We start from the raw sequence: 24,929 nt of genomic DNA, 5'->3' as shown, positions 1-24,929 counted from the left end.
GATATACTCTAAAAGTCCTTTTTTCTTGTGTTTTCTAGATCTTCAATATTGAATAAATAGATGATTATCTCCAATCTCTGTCATTAAAGCAACTTTTAAAAAGTGTATGGAATACCTATTGTGTGTCAGAAATCTTTGAAAGTGAGATTTATGTGATTTTTCTTTTCTTAATTTTTCTGTTTTCTAAAACCCACACAATAAGCATATTCTTCTGTAATAAGAAAAGTTAAATATTTATTTTATTTTGTTTTGATTTTTTTAAAGCACGTGATCTTTTGAGACTGGGGCAAATATGCATCTTCACTCATGATGAGACCCAGGATCCAACCCAACAGAGCCACTAATCCAGGGTCCATCCACTCCTTCTCCATGGCATCGTCTCTGGGGAGCAGAGTGCTCCCTGCTCCTCAGCTCCTCCAGGCCCTGGTTCCATAAACATTTGTTGAACTCAGAGGTTCCAAACTGGGATCCTATTATCCCCTGATCCGCACTTGGGGTTAGCATCTCAGGGTTTATCTAAATGACTGTGGAAGTTATTTATTTATTTTTTTTTGCTGGTTCCCTTTGGGGTCGTGAGTCCTGTCTCCCTGGGTTAACTGGAGTTTCCTCGGTGCATTCCCAGGCTGAGGCCAGAAGCTCTTGCTCAACCACTGAGCTTCGGTATAGCTCCCCGCTTCTCACCCCACCCCCTCTGCCATCCCTGTACCACCCCAGCCCCCAGCCCCCAGCCCTGGGATTGGCAAGGGGAGTAACAACTTGATAACAACGACGATAATAATAATGCCAAGTTCACGAGCATCCTCTTGGATCGATTCCTTTGCTATCCCTGTTGTAGAGATGATAGGTCAGATACAGAGAGGACCAGCGAGTGACCCCTCCAACGCCACACAGCTAGTAAATGGCAGTGAAATGATTCAAACCCATCGCCCCAGCTCCAGAGTCCAGTTTGCTGTCATCACCCTGCACTGCTTCTTGGAAATAGATGTTTCAAAAAAATAATAATTAACAGTGATAGAGTGCTCACTGAGTACCAAGTGCCATGTAGCGACTCACTTAAACCTCCTAACGGCCCATTTTACAGATTAGGCAACTGAGAAAGAAGCTAAGCAGATTGCTGAGGCCCAGAGCCAGGAGGTGCGAGGTCTGTATTTGAACCCAGGAGGCCAGAGCATCATCACACTACAGAGAAGCAGGATGTTACCCCTTCACACGGAGATGCAGGAACGTGTGAGTGGGTGAAGGAAGCCACTGTGACCACTAGTCTCAGCGAGCGACCGTAACACCTGACTTCTCAGCTCTGGGCCTCCCTTTATCAATCTGTACAACAAACGGGCTTGGACCAAACGATTTCAGTGGTCCTCCCAGCTCTAGAAGGAGCCGCTTCTTTTCTGCCTCGGTTTCCCCATCTGTCTTCCAAGGGAATGGGACCTAGATAATCTCTCGGGCCCTTTCCAGCTCCTATGTCGGGACTCTGTTGATGGTACCTTCCCTGTGTTCTAGGCCACAGGCTCGGGATTTCCTCTGGGAACTCTCCCCCATCGTGCCCAGGAGGTAGGTCCCTCTTTAGGGCTGTTCTGCAAGGCAGAAGCTGGGGCTCAGAAAAGGAAGGTGACATGTTAAGAGGTCACACGACAGTACATGACACAGCTGGGTCTGGAACCTGGTTCCCCACACGGGAGCTATTCCGAAAGCTGGACTGCGTGTCTCCCAGGCAAGCCCCCCATCTTGGCCTGCTGGGGGCTCCGCCAGGGCCAAGGCCCTCCCAGAAGCCACCCTGCTCATCCCTCAAAAAGTTGTCCAGCCACACACACTGTGGGCAGCGCTGGGGACCCCTGGTGCCCAGGCTGGGCTCCTGCCGATCCCCTGGGAGAAGGGAGGCTGCCCCTGTTTTGGTCAGCCTTTCTCACGGACATTCCTCAGGGGGCAGCTCGCCAAAGAACCGTGTCATCCAGAGACCTTCCACTTACCCCCATGGATCGCTATGGCTAAGACCATGTGGGGGACCCTCAATCTCATTTGGGGGTGATTCCTTTCTGGGAAAAACCAATTCATGCAGAGCGTAGGCTGCTTGCTCTGCAGGGTTTCGGGGGTGCAGGCAGGGCGGGTTTTCTTTGCGGGAGCCCAGAAAGGACATTCTGAAGGCCTTCCGGTGAGCTTAATTTTGGTGCTGTGACATGATGGCTCTGAGGGGTGGAACGGAGAACCGCGGGTCAGCTCAGCGACCTCCATCCCGGGGAAAGGTCTGCGGCATCTGGAGGGCTCAGCGTCGCAGCTCCGCCACCAGGGGCATCTTTTCTGTGCTTTCCTCGAAAAACAAAAGCAAGAGCAGAGACTCGGGCCTGCCTCTCTCCTCGCCTGTCACCCATCTGTCAGTCTGGCTGTCGTCTGGCTGTCTATCCTCTAGGAATTCTGGAGGGACACTCTTACCTCCCAGCTTGATCTTCCTTGGGGAGGGCGACCTGGAGGCGGGCTCGGGGACGTGTGTATATGTGTGTGTGAGGGGGGTGCACACACCCCAGAAGCTCGAGAAATGCAGGACTTTCTCGGGGAGAGAACCTCGGGCCAGGGGGAGTGGGCGAAGCGAACCTCGGAATCTCTCCGTGGGGCGGGGACGCTGTTGGGGCGCAGGGGGGAGTGAGGGCGGAGCTGGGGGCTTCCAGATCATCCCTGAGTCGCTTAACCCCGCGCCGCCGGGGGAGGAATTTGTAAACGGAAGGGAGCGTGCTGATGCCCCCCACTATCGCCTCCCCGGACACTTGTCGGGGGCTTTAAAAGAATCGAAACACTGAAGTTTCCCACTCCTGAAAATGTGCGTGGGGAGGGCGACACCCCTTCTTCTAGCCCCTCTCCCCGCCCCCAGCCCGCAGTGGGACTCGGGCAGGACCCCCTCCCTCCCCGCAGCCGGAGGGGCGGGGAGGAGGAGGAGGAGGAGAGGCCGGGGCGAGGTTTGCTTCAAGAAGGGGCGTGTGGCCGGAGCCGCTCGTGTGTTAGCAACTTGGGAGAGAGCGAGGAGGCAGAGGGGAGGGAGGAAAGTTGGCTTCCCCGACGTCGGCGCCAGGCGCGCCGGGCGGCCGCGGGGCCGGGAGACACCCAGAGCGGGGCAGAGCGCGCGGCGGCGGGGCGCGCTGGCTGCGACCCCGCCGGCGACGCGGCCGGCGACCCCGCGGCGGCTCGCGGGCATGGACAGTGCGGCCGCCGCCTTCGCCCTGGACAAGCCGGCGCTGGGCCCGGGACCGCCGCCGCCGCCGCCCGCGCTGGGGCCCGGCGACTGCGCCCAAGCGCGCAAGAACTTCACGGTGAGCCACCTCCTGGACCTGGAGGAGGTGGCGGCGGCGGGGCGGCTGGCGGCGCGCCCCGCAGGGGCCGAGGCGCGGGAGGGCGCGGCGCGGGAGCCGTCCGGGGGCAGCAGCGGCAGCGACGCGGCGCCGCAGGACGGTGAGTGCGGGGCGGGCGGGGCGGCCCGCGGGTCGTGGGAACGCGACGCGGGGTCCCGGGCGCGCGGGGCGGGCGCGGGCGGGCCAAGACCCGGGGCGCTGGGCTGCGGGGCGCCGCGGGACCGGCTGCCCAGCGGCCACACTGAGGCTGTCCTCGTGATGGAGCGGGCTGAGGTGACCAGAGCTCCCCGCCGGCCCGGGAGGGGGGTGGCCTTTGGCCAGAGCCACCTCGGGTCGTTGGAACTGCGCGCCGGGCTCGGGGGTGGGGCTGGGCTCCCTTTGTGCCCAGCCCCAGAGCAGCCCTCGCGGCCTCACTTGCAAACCCCCTGGGAAGTGAGTGTGATCATACAGCTTGGGGAAACTGAGGCTTCTGGGCGGTAACGCGACCTAGTCACACTGCTGGTTTCAAACTCTGCCCCCTCCCTCCGCGACGCTGCCCCAGATGCCATGAGGTGTGTTTAAGACTTGGGTTCCTTGGCTTCGGTGTGAGGCCTGCCCCCACCCCCAGTCTGCCCTCCCAGCAGCTTCCTAGGTGGACTGGCCCGCCCCGAAGAGCCAGCTAGGCCTCTCTTCTCCCGATAAGGTTAAAGGTCATCAGGAAGAGACTTTAAAAACAAACAACCCACCCAAGTGGCTTTTTTCAAAAAGTTACACTGGTTGGAGGGGTCCTGAGCCCTTGGTAAGAAGGGGGGGCGGGGAGGCAGGCAGCTAGAGCAGAAGAGGAAGATAAAGCAAAGGTCCGGCCTTGGGCGGTTTCACGGGGCCCCCAAGTCCCCGCAGCTCACCCACACCCCGAAGAGGAAGCAGGGTGGTCTGAGACCACTGCTCAGTTCCCTAGCTCTGGGGTGCAGGCTGGCCTGCCGGAGGCGCTGGGCCTCTGAAGAGTCGCCTCCCCCCAGACTCCAGCAGCTTTCCCACCCACCCCTGGGGATCCCCACTTCCTGCACCAGCCTCTAGGTCTCAGGGGAGCCCCGCTGGCTTCACGGCCTGTTTTTCGGATGAGAGGATGTATAGGGAAAGCCGAGGGGACTTCGGCCTCTTCTGCTGGGAACGTGTGTGTGGGGGGACGGAGAGCACCCGGCTAGTGCCACACGTGCCCAGTGACTGCTGGCTCGCTCTCGGTGGCGTCCACTGCCCACCAGCCACAGCAGACTGACCTGTCTCTTCCCCCTCTGTGGTGAGCACGAAGCAAGCAGACCCACCCCTGGGAGCTGGGGGTGTCCCCGATGAAAAAGTAGGATGAAGGTGCCTGGTTTGGGCTGGGGGTGAGAGGGGGTGCCCTCTGATGTGGGATGGGGAGCCCCGCCAGCCTCGGTTTGTTCCAGGATCTCAGGTCTCATGGGAGGAGCAGCTGGCTCCGGGCTGGGCTCCCCTGAAGGCGGAGGGGTGATCTCTGATTTCACCCTGATGGATGAGGGGCTTCTGGGGGTGGGGGAGAGGGAGGAGCAAATCCAAGGTAAAGCAAAGAAGGAAGAGAAGGAAGCAGAGGGGAGAAACGAGGGGCACAGGAGAGGGAGAGAAGGAAGGAGGCGGGGAATGTTCTACTCAAGTCTTGCCAGAGGACGAGTGCCCATGTCCACCCTGCCCCCTGGCTGTGGGGACAGCGGGAGGCCTTGCTTCTCCAGGACACAGCGTAGAGGGTCTGCAAATGGAGGCATTTTCTGGGGAGTCCCAGAACGGATGGTGTCAGCTGGGGACACAAGATTATGGACCACCCTGATACCCGGGGTGGTCAGTAGACCTCTTCGGCAGTCCCCTGGAGCCAGGCCATCCTCCAGGAGAGCCCAGAAGGCCTTCAGGTCTTTTCCTAAGGAGGGACTTTGGCACACTGGGAATACTCAGGCGCTGAGGGCAGGGGACACATTGGGTGTGGGGTCAGGTGGGGCGGGGCCGAGGGCAACAGTCAGTCTGCCCCCAGAAACAAAGGGCCGGGGGCCACAGGCAGAGTCCGGTCAGGCTCGGCCAGGTGCTCACTGCTACCTTGGCCTTGGGACCCCCTCCCAGCTCCGTCCTGGGGCGCGTGGTCCCACAGGGACATTTTCTCCAGGCCTCTGCAAATTGAAGGAAACCCAGACAATCTGAGTTGTTCGGGGAGCTACAAATTCAAGTTTAAAGGATTCTCTTGCGTCTGGGATTACATCTTCCCTAGTCATTTTTGGTGTTAAAACACCCTTTCTTTTATGAAATAGGGATAATAACGGGATATTGTTTTATTTTAACGTCCTTACTTGGCAAAATTAAAAGAATGTAATTCTACATCATTCATCGGCTTGAAAACAAATCGCTAGTCCATGAAATCCAAATGTTTTATGTAGTAAGTCGAGCATCTCCCCAGGCCAGCTGGGCACATTCCAGGGGTGCCCGCTGCCAGGAGAGGCACGGGAACGGGGTGGGGCACCCTGTGGCTGCCCCCAGGCCTGTGACAGTCCCCGGCTGGCTAGCTGGGTCTGCGCCTGCAGTCGGAGGGTGGACGAGGAGGGGCCAGCTTCCGGCTGTCCTTGCTCCTTTTCCTCTCCCAGTGGGTGCCCCTCCATTGCCGGTGACTGTGCCTTCCCAAGTCCTGATGTCTCCAAAGGGACGTCTCACACCCTCATCCTGGTGAGCCCAGTCTGCATCCCTGGACCCTTTCCAAACCAACCCTCGGGGCGCTGGGACTCTGGACCCCAGGCCAGCCCGCGTGGGTCCTGGGCTGTGACTTTGTCCTCCAGTCCTGGGCCCGCACAAAGCCCGTGCACCCCCCTGAGGATTCAGACAAGCTGGAAAGTGGTTTTTTTTCCTGCAGTTTCTGGAGCTGTTTCCGGGTCCAAAGGAAACTACTCACACCAAAGAGAGGGGTGACTCCCTATTAGAAAAATAGGGGTCAGTGGGGTGCTAAGGAGTTAAAAAGTGATCTGTTTTCAACCTGCCACGTTCGCAGGGTCGAAATTTTTAAAAACATATATTTTTTTACTCTTTTGTTTTCTCAAAGCCACCAGTAGATGTAGCGTATTCTTGCCAGTGGTGTTCCCAGACCAGGCTCCCCTGGAACGGGCCAAGGAAGGCTGTGGCTTCGCCGGTGACTCAGAGCGAACCGGGGTCTCGGGTTCCTCCCAAGTCAAACGCTGAGGTCTGCGCCGGGGCTCGGCTATGCCAAGCACGTTAGGAAAACCAGCCCTCCGCCGCCGCCTTCGCGATGACTTGCAACAAGAGAAACCACATTAATAACTGGGATTCTCTTGAAAGCCTTCCCTCCTGCGGGCAGGGCGGGCGGGAACCAGGATGGGGACTCGCTGTAAAAATAAACAAAGCCCCTGGAGCCAGGTGGGGTGAGGCCCGGCCCCCCGAAGAGCCCGGCCGTTGGTCCACTTCCCGGAGATTCAAGATGGCCAGGTACTTGGAGTCTGAGGGCACAGGCTGAGCTGAGGTGGACCGGAGCCCCAGGCGGGGGGTTTGGGCTCCCTTCATGGAGTTGTTCTCAGAGCCACATCCGCGGCGGGACGCCAAGGGCGAGTCTGGTTTGGGTGGGACCTGCCCCTCCCCCGTGCCAGTCATGGGTGGGCAGGGCTGTCTGGATGGTAGGCCTGCAGGGACCACGGAGTTCCCGAGACCGGGAGACTCGCCTTCAATTTTTAACATTTTGATTGTGGTAAAATCCAGCTCACGTAAGAGTTACCATTTAACCATCGTTAAGTGGACATTTCTGTGGCATTAGGTGCGCGCGCGCTGCTGTGCAGCCACCCCCACGCTCCATCTCCAGAACTTTCTCATCTGTCTAAACTGAAACTCCACCCCCATTCAACGCCAACTCCCCATCCGCCTCCGCCAGCCCCTGGCCCACTGGAGTCCCTGCCCACCTCTGTGCCTTCATCTGCTCTGGGAACCTCGCACACCGGAGGTCATGCAGTGTTCATCCTCCTGTGTCTGGCGTGATGTCCTCAGGGTTCATCCGTGTGATAGCGTGTGTCAGAATCTCCTTCTTCAAGGCTGAGTAATATTCCATCGTGTGCATACACCACATGTTCATCATCCGTCGTTGATGGACACTTGTGTTGTTCCCACTTTTTGACCCTTGTGAATGATGCTGCTCTGAGCGCATGGCGTCAAGTCCCGGCCTTCCGTTTTTTGGGGTGCGTACCCAGACTAGACTTGCTGGCTCACACGGTCAATCTATGCTTGACATTTTCAGGGGGCATTGTACTCTTTTCCATCGCTGACTTCTGTTGTTCCCCGGCCTCCCCGTACCTGACTCTGGGAGGTGGCAGTGACAGCATCCGGGGCTGTGGAGTGGGGAGACGGGAGGAAGCTGGGGGGCCAGACAGGCGCGGGGCTGGGGGCTGGGAAGACAAAGGGGCTTCTCCAGAACCGAGCCTTCCGATGACAAGCCTGCTTTCCTTCCCTCCGCCTCCTTCCCTCCAGTCCTTTCCCTTCATTCATTTCCTGGTGGGGTGGGGGAGGGGCAGAGCCATCTGCGAACCAAGGCAAGGCGTGCCCTGAACGTGGGCTCAGGACATTCAGGTTCCGGTCCTGGCTTTTGCTGTCCTCTCCGTGTGACCGTGGGCGGGTCGTATCACTTCTCGGTTCCTCCCTTGTACAATGCCGGGAGGCACACGAATGTCCTCGAGGCCCGTCCCGTCTCTCGTTCCCATCTGATCGAGGCTGAGAAAATGCCCCGTGATGGGTCCCCTTGGGACGCAGACCCTCAGACAGGTGACGGTGTCCCTCAGCACATGCCCAGGAGCAGGGAGAGAAGAGGTGTGACTGAGAGCCCGGGGGAATTCAGAGGGTGGCTTGTGGGAGGAACAGTGATCTGCATCTCTGGGTTTTTGTTCATGATTCTGGGGCGATCTTGCTCCTCTGTCTAATAGGTCATCTGGGTGGAGCTCGGGAGCCTGGCACGGGGGCCTCAGACCAGCAAGCCCCCCACAAGGGCCCTTCCCTGTGGGTAGAAGCTCAACGGGGCTGCGGCTGTCACTGTTCGCTCTGTAACTCTGGAGCAGTCGTGAGAAGGCCTGCTTCCCCTGCTTCCTCCTGAGGCAGGCAGAGAACCCGGGGGCTCAGCATTGCCGTGTATGAAATGGGTGTGGTGAGCCCTGAGTAAGCATAGGAGACCATGCCTGGCACATAGTAGGTACTCCGTAAAGGGTCTCCGTGACAGCTGACGGCAGCCCTGTGAATCCTACGAGCTAGTGGTCGCCATCCCTGTTTTTTGGAGGCTCAGGGAAGCAAAGCAACCTGCCTGAGATCCCCGTGCTGGGAGGGAGGATTGGGGTTCGCTTTTGGATCCCAGTCCAGGCCTCTCTCCTGCACAGCTCAGCACTTAGGCTGGAGGAGTGAGGGAGGGGAGGCCTCGCCTGTTTGCTGGAGCACTCGACTGAGGCCAAGGTTTGCCTGAGGAACCGAAGGGGCCAGGGTAAGAGTGACCATGGCACTCACACGCCGGCGCTTCCTGCGAGCTGGCCGGGGCTCCACGCGCCTCACCCCTCGCGGTCCTTCCCCCTGATAATAAAAGGGCCCACTTTCTGGATCCTTTTTATAGAGTGGGAAACTGAGGCTCAGAGAAGTTGAGCCACTTGCCAAGGTCACACGTTCCCATGACTGTGGGACTCCAGCCCAGCCCCTTCTTGTCTTGAAGCCCCTGTTCTCCACCACTGTCCAGGGCCATCCCTGGAGCCCCCGAATGCTGGGTGGCCTGGCCAGGGATGTCCACTCCCAAGCAGGTGTGGGCTGCACTGGGGGCACCATGAGACAGCTTGGGAGGGTCTCCTTGATGTCCTCAGCAGCCTGGCCTGGGTGACAGGCCTGTGGGAGACAGGCCAGGCCTTGGGAATATTGGCACCATGTGGCCTCCCTCACCCCCTGCAGGCTGGTCTCCTGCCGCCTGGGCACGGGAGAGCTGTGGAGGGTCCCTGACTCGGGATTATCAGTAGGACAGGTCCCCTTCCCCGGTCCACCCTCAGTTCTCGTACTCATTCATTCATTCATTCATTCAGAAGTCATTCTACGCGGAGTACGTGTCAGGCTTCGCGCTCATACTACCTACCCAGACTTTCCGATTTCAAGCTCTGGCTTGGGATTTCCAGGCACTTAGAGGAGCTGGCAGAGCGGGCGGTTCTAAAAGTTGCTGAGAAAAGCATTCGCCCACAACGGCCATCATCTTGTTGGCCCATCTGTTTATCCAAGAAAGAACCTCTTAACATCTTAATCTCAGAGTAAAGAATAGTCCTCAAAGCTGAGTTCATTTAGCCTAACCAAACAAAGCTCGCAAATTGCCTCTATTTTTCTCATTTTGCAGGAGGTCCGCAAAAACTTTGTCGGGGGTTGGCATTTGGGGACCACATGGCGGACTGGTTTCCCCAGACTCAGACATGGAGACACACACAGACACCCCCCCCACACACACACGCACAACTCCCCCTGACACACGCAATCACACCACATTGAGAGGGCTTTCGCCTGCCCCCAAGATCAAGGCCAGGCTCTTAATGACCAGGGTGGCCACAGGCAGCTAGGGACTAAATGAGCAGCCACACCACACTGGACCGGGCCAAGGGTTAAGTGCCTTCTTTGAGGTGCTGAGTAAGACACCGTGGGAGCTTCCTGTTTCGACAGAGGGAGTTGGGAAAAGTTATCTTGGCCTGCTCCCATGCTGATCGCGGGAAGGGGGACAGGGTGCCCTGCAGCCTCCATGGACTGGGCGAGGGCACAAGGGGCAGGGGCCTGTCGTGGGGTGCTCCCAGCCCTGGAGGAGCACAGCCACTGCCAGGAAGAGGCGAGGGCCTCCTCCCTGGAGCAGCGGTGACAGCCCGCCAAGCCGGAACCCCGGAGTCTTGGAATCTCAAGATGTCCTGGGAGCGAAGGTCGTTAAACCACCCGGATGCTCTCGCTGCCCCCCCGTGCCCGGCATCCCTTCTGCATCTGGGAAGCTCGTGTTCCCAGCCTGGCTCCGAGGGGCCACCATGATGACAGAACAGCACCCACAGGGGGCCCTTTACGGCTAACGATATCTTTTATTGCGTCCTAAAAATGAGGTGGGCTCTGGGAGACATTATTTTTGGTCCCTCTTCTTGATCCGTTCTGCTTTTCTGTGCGTGGGCTGGGCAGCCAGGATCTTCCGGTTTGGGGGGCAGTGGGAGGGGTTAGGAGGGAGGGGGAGAGATGAGTCACGAGAAGCCTAGAAGCTGGAGCCGAGGCCTGAGAGGTGGACAGGGGCTGCTGGGTGGATTGCAGTCTTTGGAGAAGGTCCTGGGTGTGGGGCACTGAGAGGGTGGGAAGCCTGGCGGCTGGAGGCCTGGAAGCTTCCACGGAGGGCGCCTTCGTCCCACAGCTGAGCAAGCACCTTGGTTGCTTGAAGCCTGATCGAGAGCGGGAGGCGTTACGTCCTGCGACGTGGCCGTTCAGGAGGCCGTAGGGCGGTAGGAAGGGCCGTGGACTAGGAGGAGCCAGGCAGCCAGGACTTGGCCGCCTTACGATGCGAGGCATACCTCGCCACCGGTCTGAGCCTCAGTGTCTGCATCTGAGGGGGTCGGAGCACCTGTTTGTCAACCTGTGGTCCCAGGAGTCACTGCGTTAGAATCACCCAGAGCCGGTTAAAATGCAGGTTCCTCGGGCCCACCCCAACTCATGGAATCAGACTGGAGGGCCTGGCCTGGGCCTCTGCATTCAACAAGCCCCCATTCATTTTCATGAACATGATTAAAGGGTAAGAGCCTCTGTGCTCTCAGTGGGAAACAGCCTTCCTGGTGAGGATGGAGAGGCCGCACGGGGCCGCCGAGCGAAGCTTGAGGCCGGCTTCGATTGGAAGGGCCCGGAAGGGTCCAGGATACAGGAGGGGGGCGGGGATGCCCCGAGGCTGAGCCCCAGCCTTCCCAGAGGCCCGACTTTGTGCTGGGTGTAGGAGAGAGCAACTGCCAGCCACTGGCCCCCGGCCACAGGCATTCACGGAGCACCCGCCGAGTGCCAGCCCGAGGCAGCCCGGAGCTGAAGAGGGTGCTGGGATGTGGGCAGATTTCTGTCTGTCCCGCTCGAGCGTCTTGGCGCTCTCTAGCTGCCAGGGTGGGGCGCGGCGGTCAGAGCTCACGGAGGGGCGCGGGGGTGGGGTCTCTCACTCCTGTCCCTGGCAAAGCCCCCTCCTAGCGTCCTGCAGGCCTGTTCCTCTCCGCCCCCCTCACTCACCCTGCCCCCCCAAGCCCTTCCTTCACAGGGGTCCCTTGGGAGTAGGGCGTCCGCAGCCCCCAGGAGGGCGGCCACCTCGCCCAGATTTTGTCGGCCGGCCCCCTGCCGGCCTCCCTGTCCGTCCTCCCCGCCCCACCCCCACCCCCGCCACTGGCCTCCCCTCTCACTGTGGGCGCAGACGCCCACATGCCAGAGATGGCGTTATTAAAAATGACATTTAACCAGAGCTGGAATTACCACGCGAATGGCTGCGAACCTGGGAATCAAAGCGGAGCCGCGGGGCGCGCCTGGCAGGGGCCGCGGGCCTCCCCTGGCCGCCAGCTCCTCGCCGGCCCCCCATATAAAACCCTGCGGAGCGCAGAGGTCTTGAAAGCCAGTGCACCTCCTTTCATTAGACTAACAAATAACACGTAACAGAAAACATCTGTTAACAGCAGCCCCTAATGCTCTCAAGATGGTGCCGCGGGCAACCGGTCCAGCCAGCGGGCAGCCCCGCCGCTCGGGGCTCAGGGTTGGGCAGTGTGGGGCCCAAGCGACAGCCTGGCACCCACTCCCTCCTCTCACCTGGGCCTCCTCCTGCACCCCCTGGGGCCCGGGGGCTTCTTTCTCCACTCCGCCTACCTCTGACTCCATCATTCAGCATCTCTTCTCACTGAGAACCAGCAATCCAGGGGCTGTTTGCACGGGGACAGTGACCCTGGACGGTGGCATTGCAGCCTCGACTCCACCAGCCGTGGGACCTTAGGAAGTTTCTTCCCTTTGAACGCCCCCCCCTGTCATCTGAGAAGGGTCATCGTGCCTCCTCGCAGGGTAGTTCTAAGGGTTTTAAGAGATGGAAGCAGAATTGCTGAGTGTGTGGCAAGTGCTCAGAAAGGGTGATCTGCTGCCACGATTCTAGTTGAGGAAACCGAGGCTCGGAGAGGTTACGTGGCTCCCCCAAGGTTACACAGCGCAGGGAGAAGCCTCCGCGTCTACACCCCTTTCCAGATCCTATGAAGCACATTTAGAAATAGACCTGACACAGCTCCCTGCCTTCAGGGAACTTCGAGTCCTCAGCCCATGGTGTAGAGTGAGCTCACCTTAGAGAGCGAGCTGATCCTGCCCTCGCGGAGGCCGGCGCCCCTGCGAAGCCCCCACTGCGAACCCCGTGGGCTCCTCTAGATGTGACGTCTTCTCAGCTGGGGCCAGAAGACCTGGCTGCCTCCCCAGGACCTTGAAGCACCATCCCCACAGCTCAGGGGGGTCTGGCCTCTCCGAGCCTGAGAAGGAAGGGCGTCCCAGACTAGGGAGGAATGTCCATGAAAATATCACAAAGGTGGGAGAAAAGACATTCCGTTTCCCCTCATGAAGAAGCTGCAGAAAACAGGCCTCCTTCCCCGCCCACAAGAAACCGTGTGTTAAGCACCATGCCTGCCCCTCCCCATCCAAGATGTGCCTTTCTATTTGGTTCCCAGAAAACTGAGTGGGGTTTATTAATTCTCCCATTCATGCATTCATTCATTCATTGCACAGGTGTGTGTTTTTGAGGCATCGGGAGGAAGGGCCGCGGTCCTGGTCCCTAACCAGGGGGTGGAACAGGAAGGCGGTGTCACTCCCTGCCGTCAGCTCTTCGCATGCAGCTGAATTTTCCCAGTAGCCCTAAAAGGGAGGTGAAGCATTATCCCCATCTTACAGATAAGGAAACCGAGGCCCAGAAAGGAAAAATGAACTTGTCCGAGGTCACCCAGGAAATAGGCAATGATCCCCAGAGCCTAGGTACAAGGCCGGCCACTGCATACCAGGCCCCCAGATGGCCAAGGCGCCACAGCATCTTCTTACAGGAAGCAGCCTGGGCCCTGCCAGGGAGGCGCTGTGCCCCCAGTCTCCCCGAGTCTCACCTGGAAACATCTGTGGTGCCGCTTTTCGAGGACACCCCGTGCAAAGCCTGGCCCTTGGTGGTCAGCCCGCTGGGCTGGGCTGGGCTGAGATGGAGGGGCTGGGGCTGGGGGCCGGGGAGGCGGGAGGGGGACCCGGGCCTTGAGGAATCTCGAGTTTCCGAGAGATCATCGTGTTTTAATTCGAAGGCCAGCCTCTCCCGCAGAGCCGGCCGCCCTGCCAGCCCCCCAGCCCCGGGCGAGGAGAGTGTCAGGGCTCCGAGCGGGAAATTGCCGGAGACAAGAAGTAAAAACGGCTACTCTGGTTTCACTGGGAAGGAAAAAAGAAAAGGCAGAGATCTGATGCCGCCGAAAGCGGGGTCGTCGTTTAAAGAAAACTTGCTGCTGCAGTGGCTTCGAGCCTGGGGTCCAGCAGAGCTCTTGGGGGGAGGGAGGGTTGCCTTTTCAAGGGCCAGTTTCTCTCACAACGGGGAAAACATGGGGACAGCATTCCACAAATCCTTCCCTCCTTCCTCCCATGGATATGTGTTGAGCACCTACTCTGCCAGGCTGAGGGGCTGGATACTGCCCCCCACCAGCAGGAAAAAGGGGAGGTGTGGTCCCTGCTGTGGAGATGTCCTGGCAGCTAGGAGAACAGATAATGGGGCCCCCTGCCTTGTCTGGGGCTCAGGAAAGCCTTCCTGGAAGAAGCAGACTTTCAGAAGAAGGGACCAGAAATATGAGTGGCATTAGCCAGACGAAGAGGCTGGAAAGGCTGCTCCAGGTGGAGGGAGCAGCAGCTACGGAAGCTCAGAGGTGGGAAAGAACGTGGCTGATCCAGGAGCAGAGGGGCCGGGAGGGCGCAGGAGCAGAGGGGCCGGGAGGGCGCACAGTGGGAGAGGCCCAGTGACCGGGGCCTGGCTCCAGATGTGCAATTTTCGTATTAAGAGCAGTGGGAATGCTTTGTGTACACCTGGCCCTCCTCGGTATCAGCGAGCAGGTGTTCCCTGTCCTATGGGAAGGGAATGGCTAACCTGAGGATGGCATTTGTGTCCCAGCTGCCCAGCGCCTGCTGGGGATTCCCCGCTCTGCAAAGGAGCTGATCGCCAGCCCTAACTGGCTGCCCGCGGCCCAGCTGCTCTGAGGTCCGAGGTCACAGGTCAGGCAGGCAAAGCTCTAGGGCCAGGCTCACCAATCCATCTGCAGGTCGGCCGTCCCCCAGTCGCGGAGCCAACCTGGGGCTTCATGCCACAGGTGCGCAATGCCCCCGAGGTGGAAGGTTCGTGTCAGCAGACCCATCACCAGATGCGGAAGTGCGGCCCAGGCTGTCCGTCCAGCTGCAAATCCGGCATCCGTGGATGAACGGGGCCGGGTCGGGGTGCGTGTGGCTGAGTCAGGGCGGTGGATGACTGGCCTGGGAGTGGCTTGCGAGTGTGTTCATCTTCATCATCGTCGTCATCACTGAGACCCCAACAGTCAGGACCGTTTACTGTGGACCTGCCATGTGCCGAACCCTCCGCGTGGGTCACCTCACCGATCCCTCCCAGGCATACTCTAGGAGGTGGGCAGTCTCACGGCCCCTTTCTCCAGCTGAGGAAGCTAAGGGCCAGAAAGACGGGCTCTGTATTGAGGGTGTCGGGGTGCCGGCCTCGGGCCTTTGTCTTTGGCATGTCCCCCAGGCCCCCCGGCCCCGAGCCCTGGGCTGTGCTCACTCTGGCCTCTCTGGGCTTGTTTACGAAGGGACAGGTAGGAGATACGATAACGCTGGAGCAGGGGCGCTGGACAGAAGCCAGAGCTGCTTCTTGACCCAAGCAGGCCGGCCAGGGTCCTGAGACGGGGCCAGCCCCAACCGTCCCCTGTGCAGCTCTATGGCGAGGCAGCCACAGAAACGAAGAGTCTGCCCCAAAGCGTTCCGGTGGGTCCCCCGCCTTCTCAGGGGCAGGTCACGTGGGTGGTAAGGGCCTGGCTTAGGTGTGGGGTCCTGGTCCCAACCTCACCCCACTTACTGGATGATCCCGAGACAGCTTCTCACATCTCTAAGCCTCAGATTCCTCATCTGCAAAATGGGCACAATGATCATACCTGGGGCTTGGGTGGTTCTGAGGAGTTGACAGACTCAAGCTGGTAGGGGCTGAGCCCTCAGCGCACCTGGCCCCAGTAGATGCTCAATAACAGCAACTTGTTTCCTCTTTCATTCTCCCTGACACTTGAGAGGAGGCAGGTGCACAGGTTAGGCCTGTCGAGGCTCCTCTGCAGATGGAAGAGAGTTTCCCAAGATCCCACGGGAGGAGGTCCCAAGGCTGGGAACAGAGTCCTGGGTTTCAGGAGCTGGCCCCAGCGGCCTTTGCTGATACCTAGCTATGCTTCGTAAAAAGCAATCGGGTTATCCAGCCCCGCATGCCCCAACACACACACGCACACACACGCACACACACACACACACACACACACGCTCATGTGCACACACACGCTCACATGGCCCAGACCCTCCTGCCTGGTGACCTGGGAGCCCTGCCTGGTTCACCGCAGCCCCAGCCTGGTGGGAACCGACTGCGGCTCCTTGCACTGTGAGCATCTTGCTTTATTTTCCAAGGCGCAGATTGTAACCATGCATAATTTCATGACAAATCCGTCTATAAAACACAACACAATTATTTTTATAATGTGGCATTTGAGGTTAAAAATTCAAATTAGAGATTAATTGCAACTTCTGAAAGGTCTGTGGGTTGGGCGTTTTGGGGAGGAAGGCTGAGCTATCCAGATAGGCTTCCTCAGGGACTACAAGATGGGTCCTTGGCACCTTTCTACAACATGCACACGCGCACACACACGCATGCACACACGCACACACTCATACTCAACCGATCCCTCAGCTCCAGCAAAGCCAGTTCAGACCTGGTGTTCGCTTGTGGGAAAGCTGATCTCGACACTGGCTCCCTTCTCTGCCCAGGACCCCCATGTCCAAGCGGCCCCTGGAAGCGGGTCCCGTGATGACCAGGCAGCCCAGGGTTTGTGGAGGCAGGTGGCAGAGAAATGCACAGAGCCTGGGGTGCCAAGGAAAGAAGCGAATGTATCACGTTTACCTCCTCCAGTGCCTGTTCTCAGCTTCTCCCCAAACCCTCTCCTCCCTCCGCTCCCCAAAACCAGAACCAGATGGAATTGTAAGTGGATAGTGAGCCTGTGGACAGGGCAGACAGTGTGGGACGGAGCCGGGTCAGGGAGGAGGGAAGAAAGCCGTTGCCCCAGTCCAGAGAGGCCAAAGGTGGGGTGTTTTCCCACAGCACCCAGGGGCCAGCTCGGAGCCCCACGGGAGAACTGCAGGGCCTGGAGAGCTCCATGCAGCGTCTTGGGCTCTGCGGGGATCGGGGATCGTGGAGAATGGTCGCTGCTTTCCTCAAACAAGGAACGATAGCAGAGGTTGGGAGAGTAGGGCTGCCCTCGGCACCCTGGGGACAGGCGGGACCCTGCGGAGGAGGCGAGGTGCTCGGGAGGGCAGCCCCTCCGGCAGTGGGCGGCCCATGGAGCCTCCTCACGTGAGGAGGGGCCCCAGGGGGAGGGGTTCCAGAGCTGGCCCAGGGAGTCAGACTGACCCCGACTGGCTCCCTGGGGCAAGCGGCTTCCCCCTTCTGAGCCTCGGTTTCTTCACCTGTGAAGCGGGGATAGTGACAAGCGGGTTGTGAGGATGCAGAGGCAGAAAGTGGCTCATGTAGCTGCGGCACGTGGCCTGCCACTGCGGCCCTGGGTATCATCGCTGCCTTCGCTATTATTAGCAATTCACAGGCAGGTCCCTGGGAGGGCGAGTGTTGGGCCCAGCCACACCCCTGGCAGCTGCTGGTCCCCAAGGTCCTGCATCTCTCCAGCAAGGGGACTGGGAGTGTCCCAAACCAAACAAGCTCCATATTAAGGAAAGAGTCTGCCTCCACCCCATCCCAACCTGGGGTGGGGCCGTGTGAGTAGGGCTTGTTTGTTCCCATTGTCTCTGGGCAGATGGGGTGCAGACAGTGGCCCCACCCCCTCTCAGCAGGGGCTGTGTCCTTCCCAGGGGACCACTTGGGGTTCTTTACCACTACTCAGCCTTGGGCTCAAAAGACAAACAAAAGCCTCGGGTGCCCGGTGCCTGGTGCTGGCGCAGGGTCAGGACAGCCCAGGGAGGGGCCCTGGCTTCCAGCCCTACTGAGGGGCCCTCGGGGTACTGCCCCCATCTTCCCTTCCTCCCCAGCGTGCCGGTGCCTGCCATGCCGCTGTTGAAGTCACTTCTTTGGGTGAAGTCACCGTCCACAGGGAGCTCCTGCCGGGATCCCCTCCATAACAGTCACAAATTGTCCCTCCTGAAGAGACCCCCACTACTGCTTAAGCTGTATCTCCCCCCATCTTTACAGATGGCTATAGCAGAACTCCCATTTTGCAGGTGAGAAGCAGAGGCCCCTCCACTCAACATATATTTCTTGAGCCCCTAAAATGTGCAGGCACTGGGCAGACATCTGCCCATAACCCCTCAGGAGCTTCCAGCTAACAGGAGACAGGCAGTGAACTGAGTACGACACAAACAGGCGATTAATTGTCCTTGCGGTAAGTTCCGCCAGGTTGAGAAGCACAGGGCCCTCTGGGGTCAGAGGCAGGGTGTTACCAGCCCAAGGCTGCACAGCGGGCACCTTGGCAGAGGCGGGGTCAGACCCCAGAGCCCTCTGGTCCCTGTTGTTCCCGCCCGCAAGCCTGTGGCTCACAGCAGCCCCCTGAACGGGCTGCAAAGATCTGCATCTCAAATTAGTTGGCGGAGGGACCCATACCCAGCCCACGTGGCAGGAGTTGGGCCCGGAGCAGAGGAGGGAGGATTCCCAAGGCGGGTCCCAAAGTCCCACTGGCGCTGTGCTCACTGCAAACCTTGGGGTGTGGGGTTCCAAGAGTTGGGGGGGGCACATTACTCGAGTTCTGCCAGTGGAAGGACAAGGGTCCAAGTATAGGTGGAGCCTGACAGGATGCTGGTTAGGACTGTCACCAAGGAGGACTAGGAAACCGGCCCCAGGTAACTTAAACAAAATGGAGATAACGATGTTCATAGCTGAAGTATCCAGGGCGGGACTTCAGGCTAAGCTGGATCCAGGGCTTAAACAATGGAGCAGCCAGAGTCTTCATGTGCCTGACTGGCCCCGCCTACGTCTGAACCAATCACAGTGGCTGCAGCGGAGCTGCGTGCTGATTGGCCGAGGGCTGGGCTGTGTCGGGTGGGGCTTCACCCCAGCCCCTTGGACATGAGTGGAGGTCCAAGGGGTTCAGCTGCTCTCCAAAGAGTTGCTCCTGGACATAACGGAGCTCATATTTACCGGGCAGAGTTTCCCTAAACAGCACCAGGCCCTACTTTATATGTATTATCTCACCCAATTCTCGTAGCGAGACCTTTATTATGCTTGCTTTATAGCTATAGCAGCCCAGGCTCAGAGAGGCCAGGTAACTTTCCCAAGGCTGCTCACCTTGTGGGTGGAGGAGCAGGAACTCAGGAGGTAGCGTCCACCAGGGGGCCTGGGCAGCTGGCACCGGGATCGTCCTTCACCATCTTGTCCCTTGCGTCACGGAGGACGCCCTGCACGCCCTCTTCCTGGGCTGAGTGTCCCCATCTGTCCGTCTCCCGTGGAATCTGAGTAGTCTCTGACCTGGGCTGAGCAGTGGCAGCAGGTAGCCATGGAGGTCGCTTCAGAAGGGGGCCAAGACTGCCCCAGTCTGGGGCATCACGCCAGCTGGGGGTCTTACTGGGCCTAGGGCCCCCTTCCTGTAGCAGCGCCCCTTACCCACAAGCTCAGACACGAGGGCAGATAAACTTTATTCATGCCCCAGAGCAGTCAGTGGTGGAGCTGGTTGTCTGGTTGACATGACATTGTGTGAAGTCTACCTGTCCTTAGCCCTGTGTTAATCACCGTTCTGCACTGTATTTTGGAACCAATGAAAAACTGTGTTTCAGGTCTCCCATTTTTCTGGGCCTTTGATAAAGCTCCTGGGCCTTAGGCATTGTGAGCCTAAAGGCCACGTGGAGCTGGACTGTGAGTCATCCATCCATCCACCTACCCATCCCTTCCTCCTCTTCTCCCTCCCTTCCTCCTTCCATCCATCTGCTCACCTACCCACCCATTCATCCATCCACCCACCCATCCAGTGTTTACTGAGCACCTGCCTGTGACAGAGGAACAGAGGGAAACAGTCCAAGCGAGTTTAATCGGCGATAGTGGCTGGGGGAGGCAGATGGGTCCCCAAGCATTTCTGGGGTGGTGAGGGGAGGTTTCCTCCGAGAAGTGGTCCCTGAGGGAAGAGGCGAAGATGAGACAGAGACAGGAAGCGCGACACAGTGTGGCTGGTGGGAAGCTTGTGGGGCGCAGGGGAACCAGACGAAGCCGCCGGGAGAGGCGGTGGGTCCCGAGGCCGGGATCTAGGCACTGGCCTGGCGTGCCGGCTCTTCTCCGGGTCTAGCTCAGGATGAGGGCCAGCACGAGGGTGAGGAGAGCGAGGCACCAAGGGCACGAACCCTGAGGCAGCTCCCACAGCCGGGCAGTGCAGGTGCCGTGCGGGGGTCCGAGACGGCGGCAACTTAACGTTTGTTTTCTTGGCTTGGAATTTGTCTTCACCTCCGCCATCCCTCCTCCACCTGAGACCCCCCCCCAAAAAAAATTACTTCAACATCTGATGTTTTGAGGGGGCGGGGCTTGGTGGATCGGATGCAGGGGGCGGGGCGCGTTGGTAGAATGCTAATGAAATCAAAAGTACCCAGGTGGGGGCCGGGCCAGTTAGGGGAGAATTAAGCAAATGAACCCCACCTGAGTTGGCTCTTTTCCACATTTGACCGTGCTGGCTGAGGGGCAGCCACCTGCAGTGCAGCCCCCCGCAGGCGGGAGGGAGGGGGAGTCTGAGGGGGAGGCAGGCTGCCTCCTCAGTCCCAGGAGCCTGTGAGATGTGGGCTGCACGGGGCGTTCAGGGTGCATCATGGGAGAAAGGGGACAGAGATGGGGCCCGTAGCTTGTCCTGTCCGGGCCAAGCTCCTGCTTGTCCATCAGCCACGGTGACACGTGCGGGTCCTGTGTCCTGACCACCTTCCAGACATCGTCCCGCGGAATGCGCCCAGCGATCCGTGAGTGATGTGATATGCAGACAGGGAAACCGAGGCACAGAGCAGCGAAACGACGTGCCCGGGTCACAGAACCAGTAGCTTGACTCACAGCCCTTTAGGTCACTGTATTTGAGTCCATGGAGTCATTACAACGCCCAGGGTGCTCGTATTGTGCCCACTGAGATCCGGGGAGCAGGAGGGTAGCGTGGCCCAGGGGAGAGGGCAGATAGACAGACTCTGGCTCGCATCCCCGCTGGGAAGCCTGAGCAGAAAACATAAGCTCTCGGAGCCTGATTCCCGTTTTGGAAAGCAAGTACTGACGGTATCTCCCCGGCACCATCGCGGAGGGTGGGTGAGAAAGGGCTCTGAGGACTGGGAAGGGTCCCATGATGTGAAGAGCCACCCTGGACCCAGGCTCCATGGTGTGGGCACTGGCCATGAGCTGTCCTCCTCAGTCAGGACAGGGTCCATTTGACTCTGAAGGAGGAAGGCCAGGAGGGGCTCCCAGGACCACGTTTCTGCTGCTCTGTCTGCCTCTGTTCAGTTACACTGAGCCCAGGGGCACCTGGGAGCTCACGGGCGAGCAGGGCTTGAGACGGGGGACCAAGCCGAGAGCCAATGAGAAGAGGCTGGAGCAGACAGGTGCACAGGGGTTCTGGGCATCGGCAGGGGGAGGGACTTTTCGAGCGGGGTCTTATAGGATGAGTAGGAGCCCACCGTTCGCCAGCCCATGCCACACCGCCCTCTGCCTGTGTGGCCTTGGGCCTCGCGTACCCCTCCCTTCTCATTCGTAGAAGGGAATGGAAAGTGCTTGCTCTGCTGAGACTCCCCAGAAGTTACGGGTCTCACAGGAAGGAGGTAAAGTATACGCGAGGCCAGGAATGTTCCGTGCCGTTGGTTTCCAAAGGCCCAGGGCTTAGGGGTACTGGTCCCACGGTACAAGGAGACACCCCTGGGCCCCTCAGCGCACTCCCGTCTCCTCTCCAAATCGCTCCGCCTTCCGGCTTCCCTGCCTCGTGCACGCCCAGCTCCCCTATGAGCCCCCGAAGCTCTCCTGTCTTCAGTAACAGGCCTGACCTCTGACTGCCACTGGCTAGCTGGATGACCTGGGGCAAGTCCTCACTCTCCCTGGGCCTTGGTTCCTCATCCACAAAAGAGAAACGAGTGACAATGCTCGTCCCCCAGGGCGGCGCATTCAGTCCAGTGCCCCGGGCACAGCATTCGCTCCTCGGGGCTGCAGAATTCATCGTCATTTCCCGCTCTCCCACCTTGTACTGGCACTGTGCCTGGTTATGTGGCTCGTCGCCTATGCCAACCCCGTAGGGAGATCTCCATCTTGCAGGTGAAGAAACTGAGGCTCATATTAGGTAAGTGGCCTGTGGCCATGACTCTAGGCCGGTCCGATGCCCAAAGGCTATGCACTTGGCGTTGTCAGTGAGTGGTTCTCGATCCTGGCTGTATAATGGCACTTCCTGGTGAGCGCTCAATGAATGCTGATGGCCAGGCCCCAAACCTGCTGAGCCAGACTCTTGAGGGTGGAGAGTGGGTGGGGCTTGGCGTCTTATTTTTAAAAGCTCCACCTACCCCTCACCCAATGATTGCACCAAGCAGCTAAGGCAAGGACCTCAGTTCTATCTTGCCACCCACACCCTTCCCACCTTACTCAGCCCACCCTCCCCTTCCCCTTGGCCTCTGTTTTTTTTTTTTTTTTTTTTTTTTTTTTGATAGGTAGGATATCACCGTTTCTGGAAGAGTTGGTGTGAAACCTGCAGACTTGAGTTTTCTCTGGGTGGGGGGCGTCTGTTCAGCCCTGAGTGCACTCTTGAGGGTAACAACTGACTTTAGAAAGGCCCAGTGCTCACAGCAGGTGATGTCGTTAGATGCACAAGTTGGGTGAGGTTGCTGGGAGGGATCCGAACCCCGACGACAAGGTGAGCAAGATCTGGGGACTTGACAGGCCCTCCCAAGGACAGGGAGGCTGCTGGTCCTGGGACAGACAAGGCCATCACCATTACTCCTGTACCTGGTTCCCAGGTCCAAGATGGGCTGTATGCCACGATGCCAGCTCGGTCCAGGTATGCCCGCACGTGGATAAGGATGAGAAGGAGTGGCCGAAACTAAGACCACCTCCCTTAGATGGGCCGGAAATCGGCGTGGCGTCTAGTGCCAGCCCTTCCTGGCTCGTGCCAGCCAACTGTTAAATTTTCAGAATTGTGTAAGCTCGTTGTCAAATACAGATGCTGTTGAAAGTTAAATTATATAAAGTTACAATTACCCAAATTATATCTAAAATAAAGGCAGTGTATACTCAAAACTCACCTCGTTCTAGTCATTTTACTGCATTTTACTGTCATCTGTGTCCTCGGCATGGGGATGCCAGTGTGCTTCTCTTCCTGATTTTGCCTTTGCCGATGTCACATCATAGCCAGAAATTGGCCTTAGTGGAAATATTTATACCCCAGAAATTGGCAGACATTATAAATTAAGGCTCTCTCCTTCCAAAGAACTGGTTGTTACACATTTCACGCCACAGGCTATAATTTAATTTTCAAATTTTCTTTTTTTTCTCTTTTAAATAGACATTTTTTAAAGAGAAGTTTCAGGTTTACAGCAAAACCGAGCAAGATGTAGAGCTCCCATATACCCTCGGCCCTCATACAAGCACAGCCCCCGCTTACCATCGACACCCTGCCCCAGAGTGGTACAGCGCATGAACCTAAATCAACATATCGCTGTCACCCAGAGGGTTTGGGCTAAGACACACTGACGTATCCGTGGCGGTATCATACAGAATGGTTTCACTGCCCAAAGAACCTTCTGTGCTCCAATTATTCATCCCTCCCCTGCCCCCAACCCCTGGCAGGCACTTATCTTGTTACTGTCTGCATAGTTTCGCCTTTTCCAGAATGTCATATAGTTGAATCACACAGTATGTAGCCTTTTCAGACTGGCTTCTTGCACTTAGCAATGAGCCCTTAACGTGCCTTGTGTCTTATCATGGCTTCATTGTTTCCTTTTATTGTTGACTAATATTCCATTGTCTGGATGGACCACAGTTTATTTACCCATTCATCTATGGGGGGAGGGGGATAACCAAGTTTTGGCAATTGTCAATAAAGCCGCTGTAAATCTCCGTGTGCAGCTTTTTGGGCGGACGCAAGTTTTCAGCTCGTTTGGGTAAATCACTAGGAAGGATAATTGCTGGGTCGTGTGATAAGAGTAGGTGTAGCTTCATAAGGAAGGGCCAGGCCGTCTTCCTGAGCGGCTGTACCGTTGTGCGTTCCGCCAGCTGTGGACCAAGCCTCCTGCTTCCCCTCATCCTCCCCAGCGTTTGGCGCCATTGGTGTCCCGGATCCTGGCGGTTCTGACGTGTGGCGTGTGGTGGTGTCTCACGGTTACTTTAACTTGCATTTCCCAAATAACATGTGATGTGGAGCATCTTATTTACCATCTGTATATCTTCTTTGGTGAGGCGTCTGTTAAGGTTTTTGGCCCATTTTTTTTTTTAATCGGGTCATTTATCATTTAATTTTGTAAAAATGTTTTCTCACGGTGGATAGTCTTAAAAACAGTTGTTCTCTCGAGGTCAAACTTGCCAGCGTCACCTAGCAATGTGGTATTTCTGTGCAGGAGGTGGAAGGAATATTGTCCCTATCTGAAATATGCCAAAGGAGGTCAAGTAAGTTTTCCTCCCACCACCGGGCCCTGGACAAGGGTTTGCAGCCTGGCAGTGCCAGACTGCTGGTCGTCTGTTAGCTTAAAGGAGGCAGAACCGAACGTGGCTTTCTTCGCACGGACTTCTGTGACCTATGCGGACCTTCCCACCGAACGTGCTGGGGGCTGAGGTGTGGTAAGATGGTGGCGTATGTGACACTGTTTGCTGTGTCCCTTGAGGTGGAAAGAGGCCTGAGCAGGGAGCAGATGCCACGTGCCCTGTCTGGCTTTGTCTGGAACTCTCCCCTCCTGTCTCCTCTCTGAGCTCCATCTTCTGAGGACGTTGGAACCAGGCCCGGGACACGCCGGGGCACGCAAAGCCCGTCAGAATCCTCCCGAACATGATGTTCCAGGTGATCAGAAGTGGCAGGAGAGCTGGCACCCTGAGGCCAGCCCTGGTCTGAGCACACGCGGAAGCTCCTTGCAGCTCTGACTCTCGGCGCAGGCCGCCGGCTGGCGAGGAGGCGGGGCAGACGCGCCCTTGCTCGGCAGTGTGGTTCAGGGGTTAGGAGCCTGGATGCTGGAGTGTGACGCATCGGGGTGTGGGCGAGTCCCAGATCTTCCACGAATAGGCTGTGCGACCTTAGAGAAGTTACTAGGGTTCTCGGGTCTGAGGATTCCATGAAGTCATGTTTGCAAAGTGCCTGGCACACTGGGGGCTCCGTGGAGGGCAGCTGGGGGAGCCCT

The 24,929-nt window shown here is 58.2% G+C and overlaps 1 protein-coding gene across 1 annotated transcript in view; it reads left to right on the top strand.

Moving 5' to 3' along the window:
• Positions 1-2,976: 2,976 nt before the first annotated feature.
• The window catches only part of PRRX2 (paired related homeobox 2), a 38,979-nt gene continuing 17,026 nt past the window's right edge, over positions 2,977-24,929 (top strand). The window contains exon 1 of the mRNA XM_016133805.2: positions 2,977-3,435. Coding sequence (XP_015989291.2) covers positions 3,180-3,435 — 256 coding nt within the window. The 5' untranslated portion in view covers positions 2,977-3,179. The remainder of the gene's footprint in view (positions 3,436-24,929) is intronic.

This window comes from Rousettus aegyptiacus, unplaced genomic scaffold (assembly GCF_014176215.1).
Source record: "Rousettus aegyptiacus isolate mRouAeg1 unplaced genomic scaffold, mRouAeg1.p scaffold_m13_p_3, whole genome shotgun sequence".
NCBI classification, from domain to species: Eukaryota; Metazoa; Chordata; class Mammalia; order Chiroptera; family Pteropodidae; genus Rousettus; species Rousettus aegyptiacus.
This window is presented reverse-complemented; position numbering and strand designations above follow the sequence as displayed.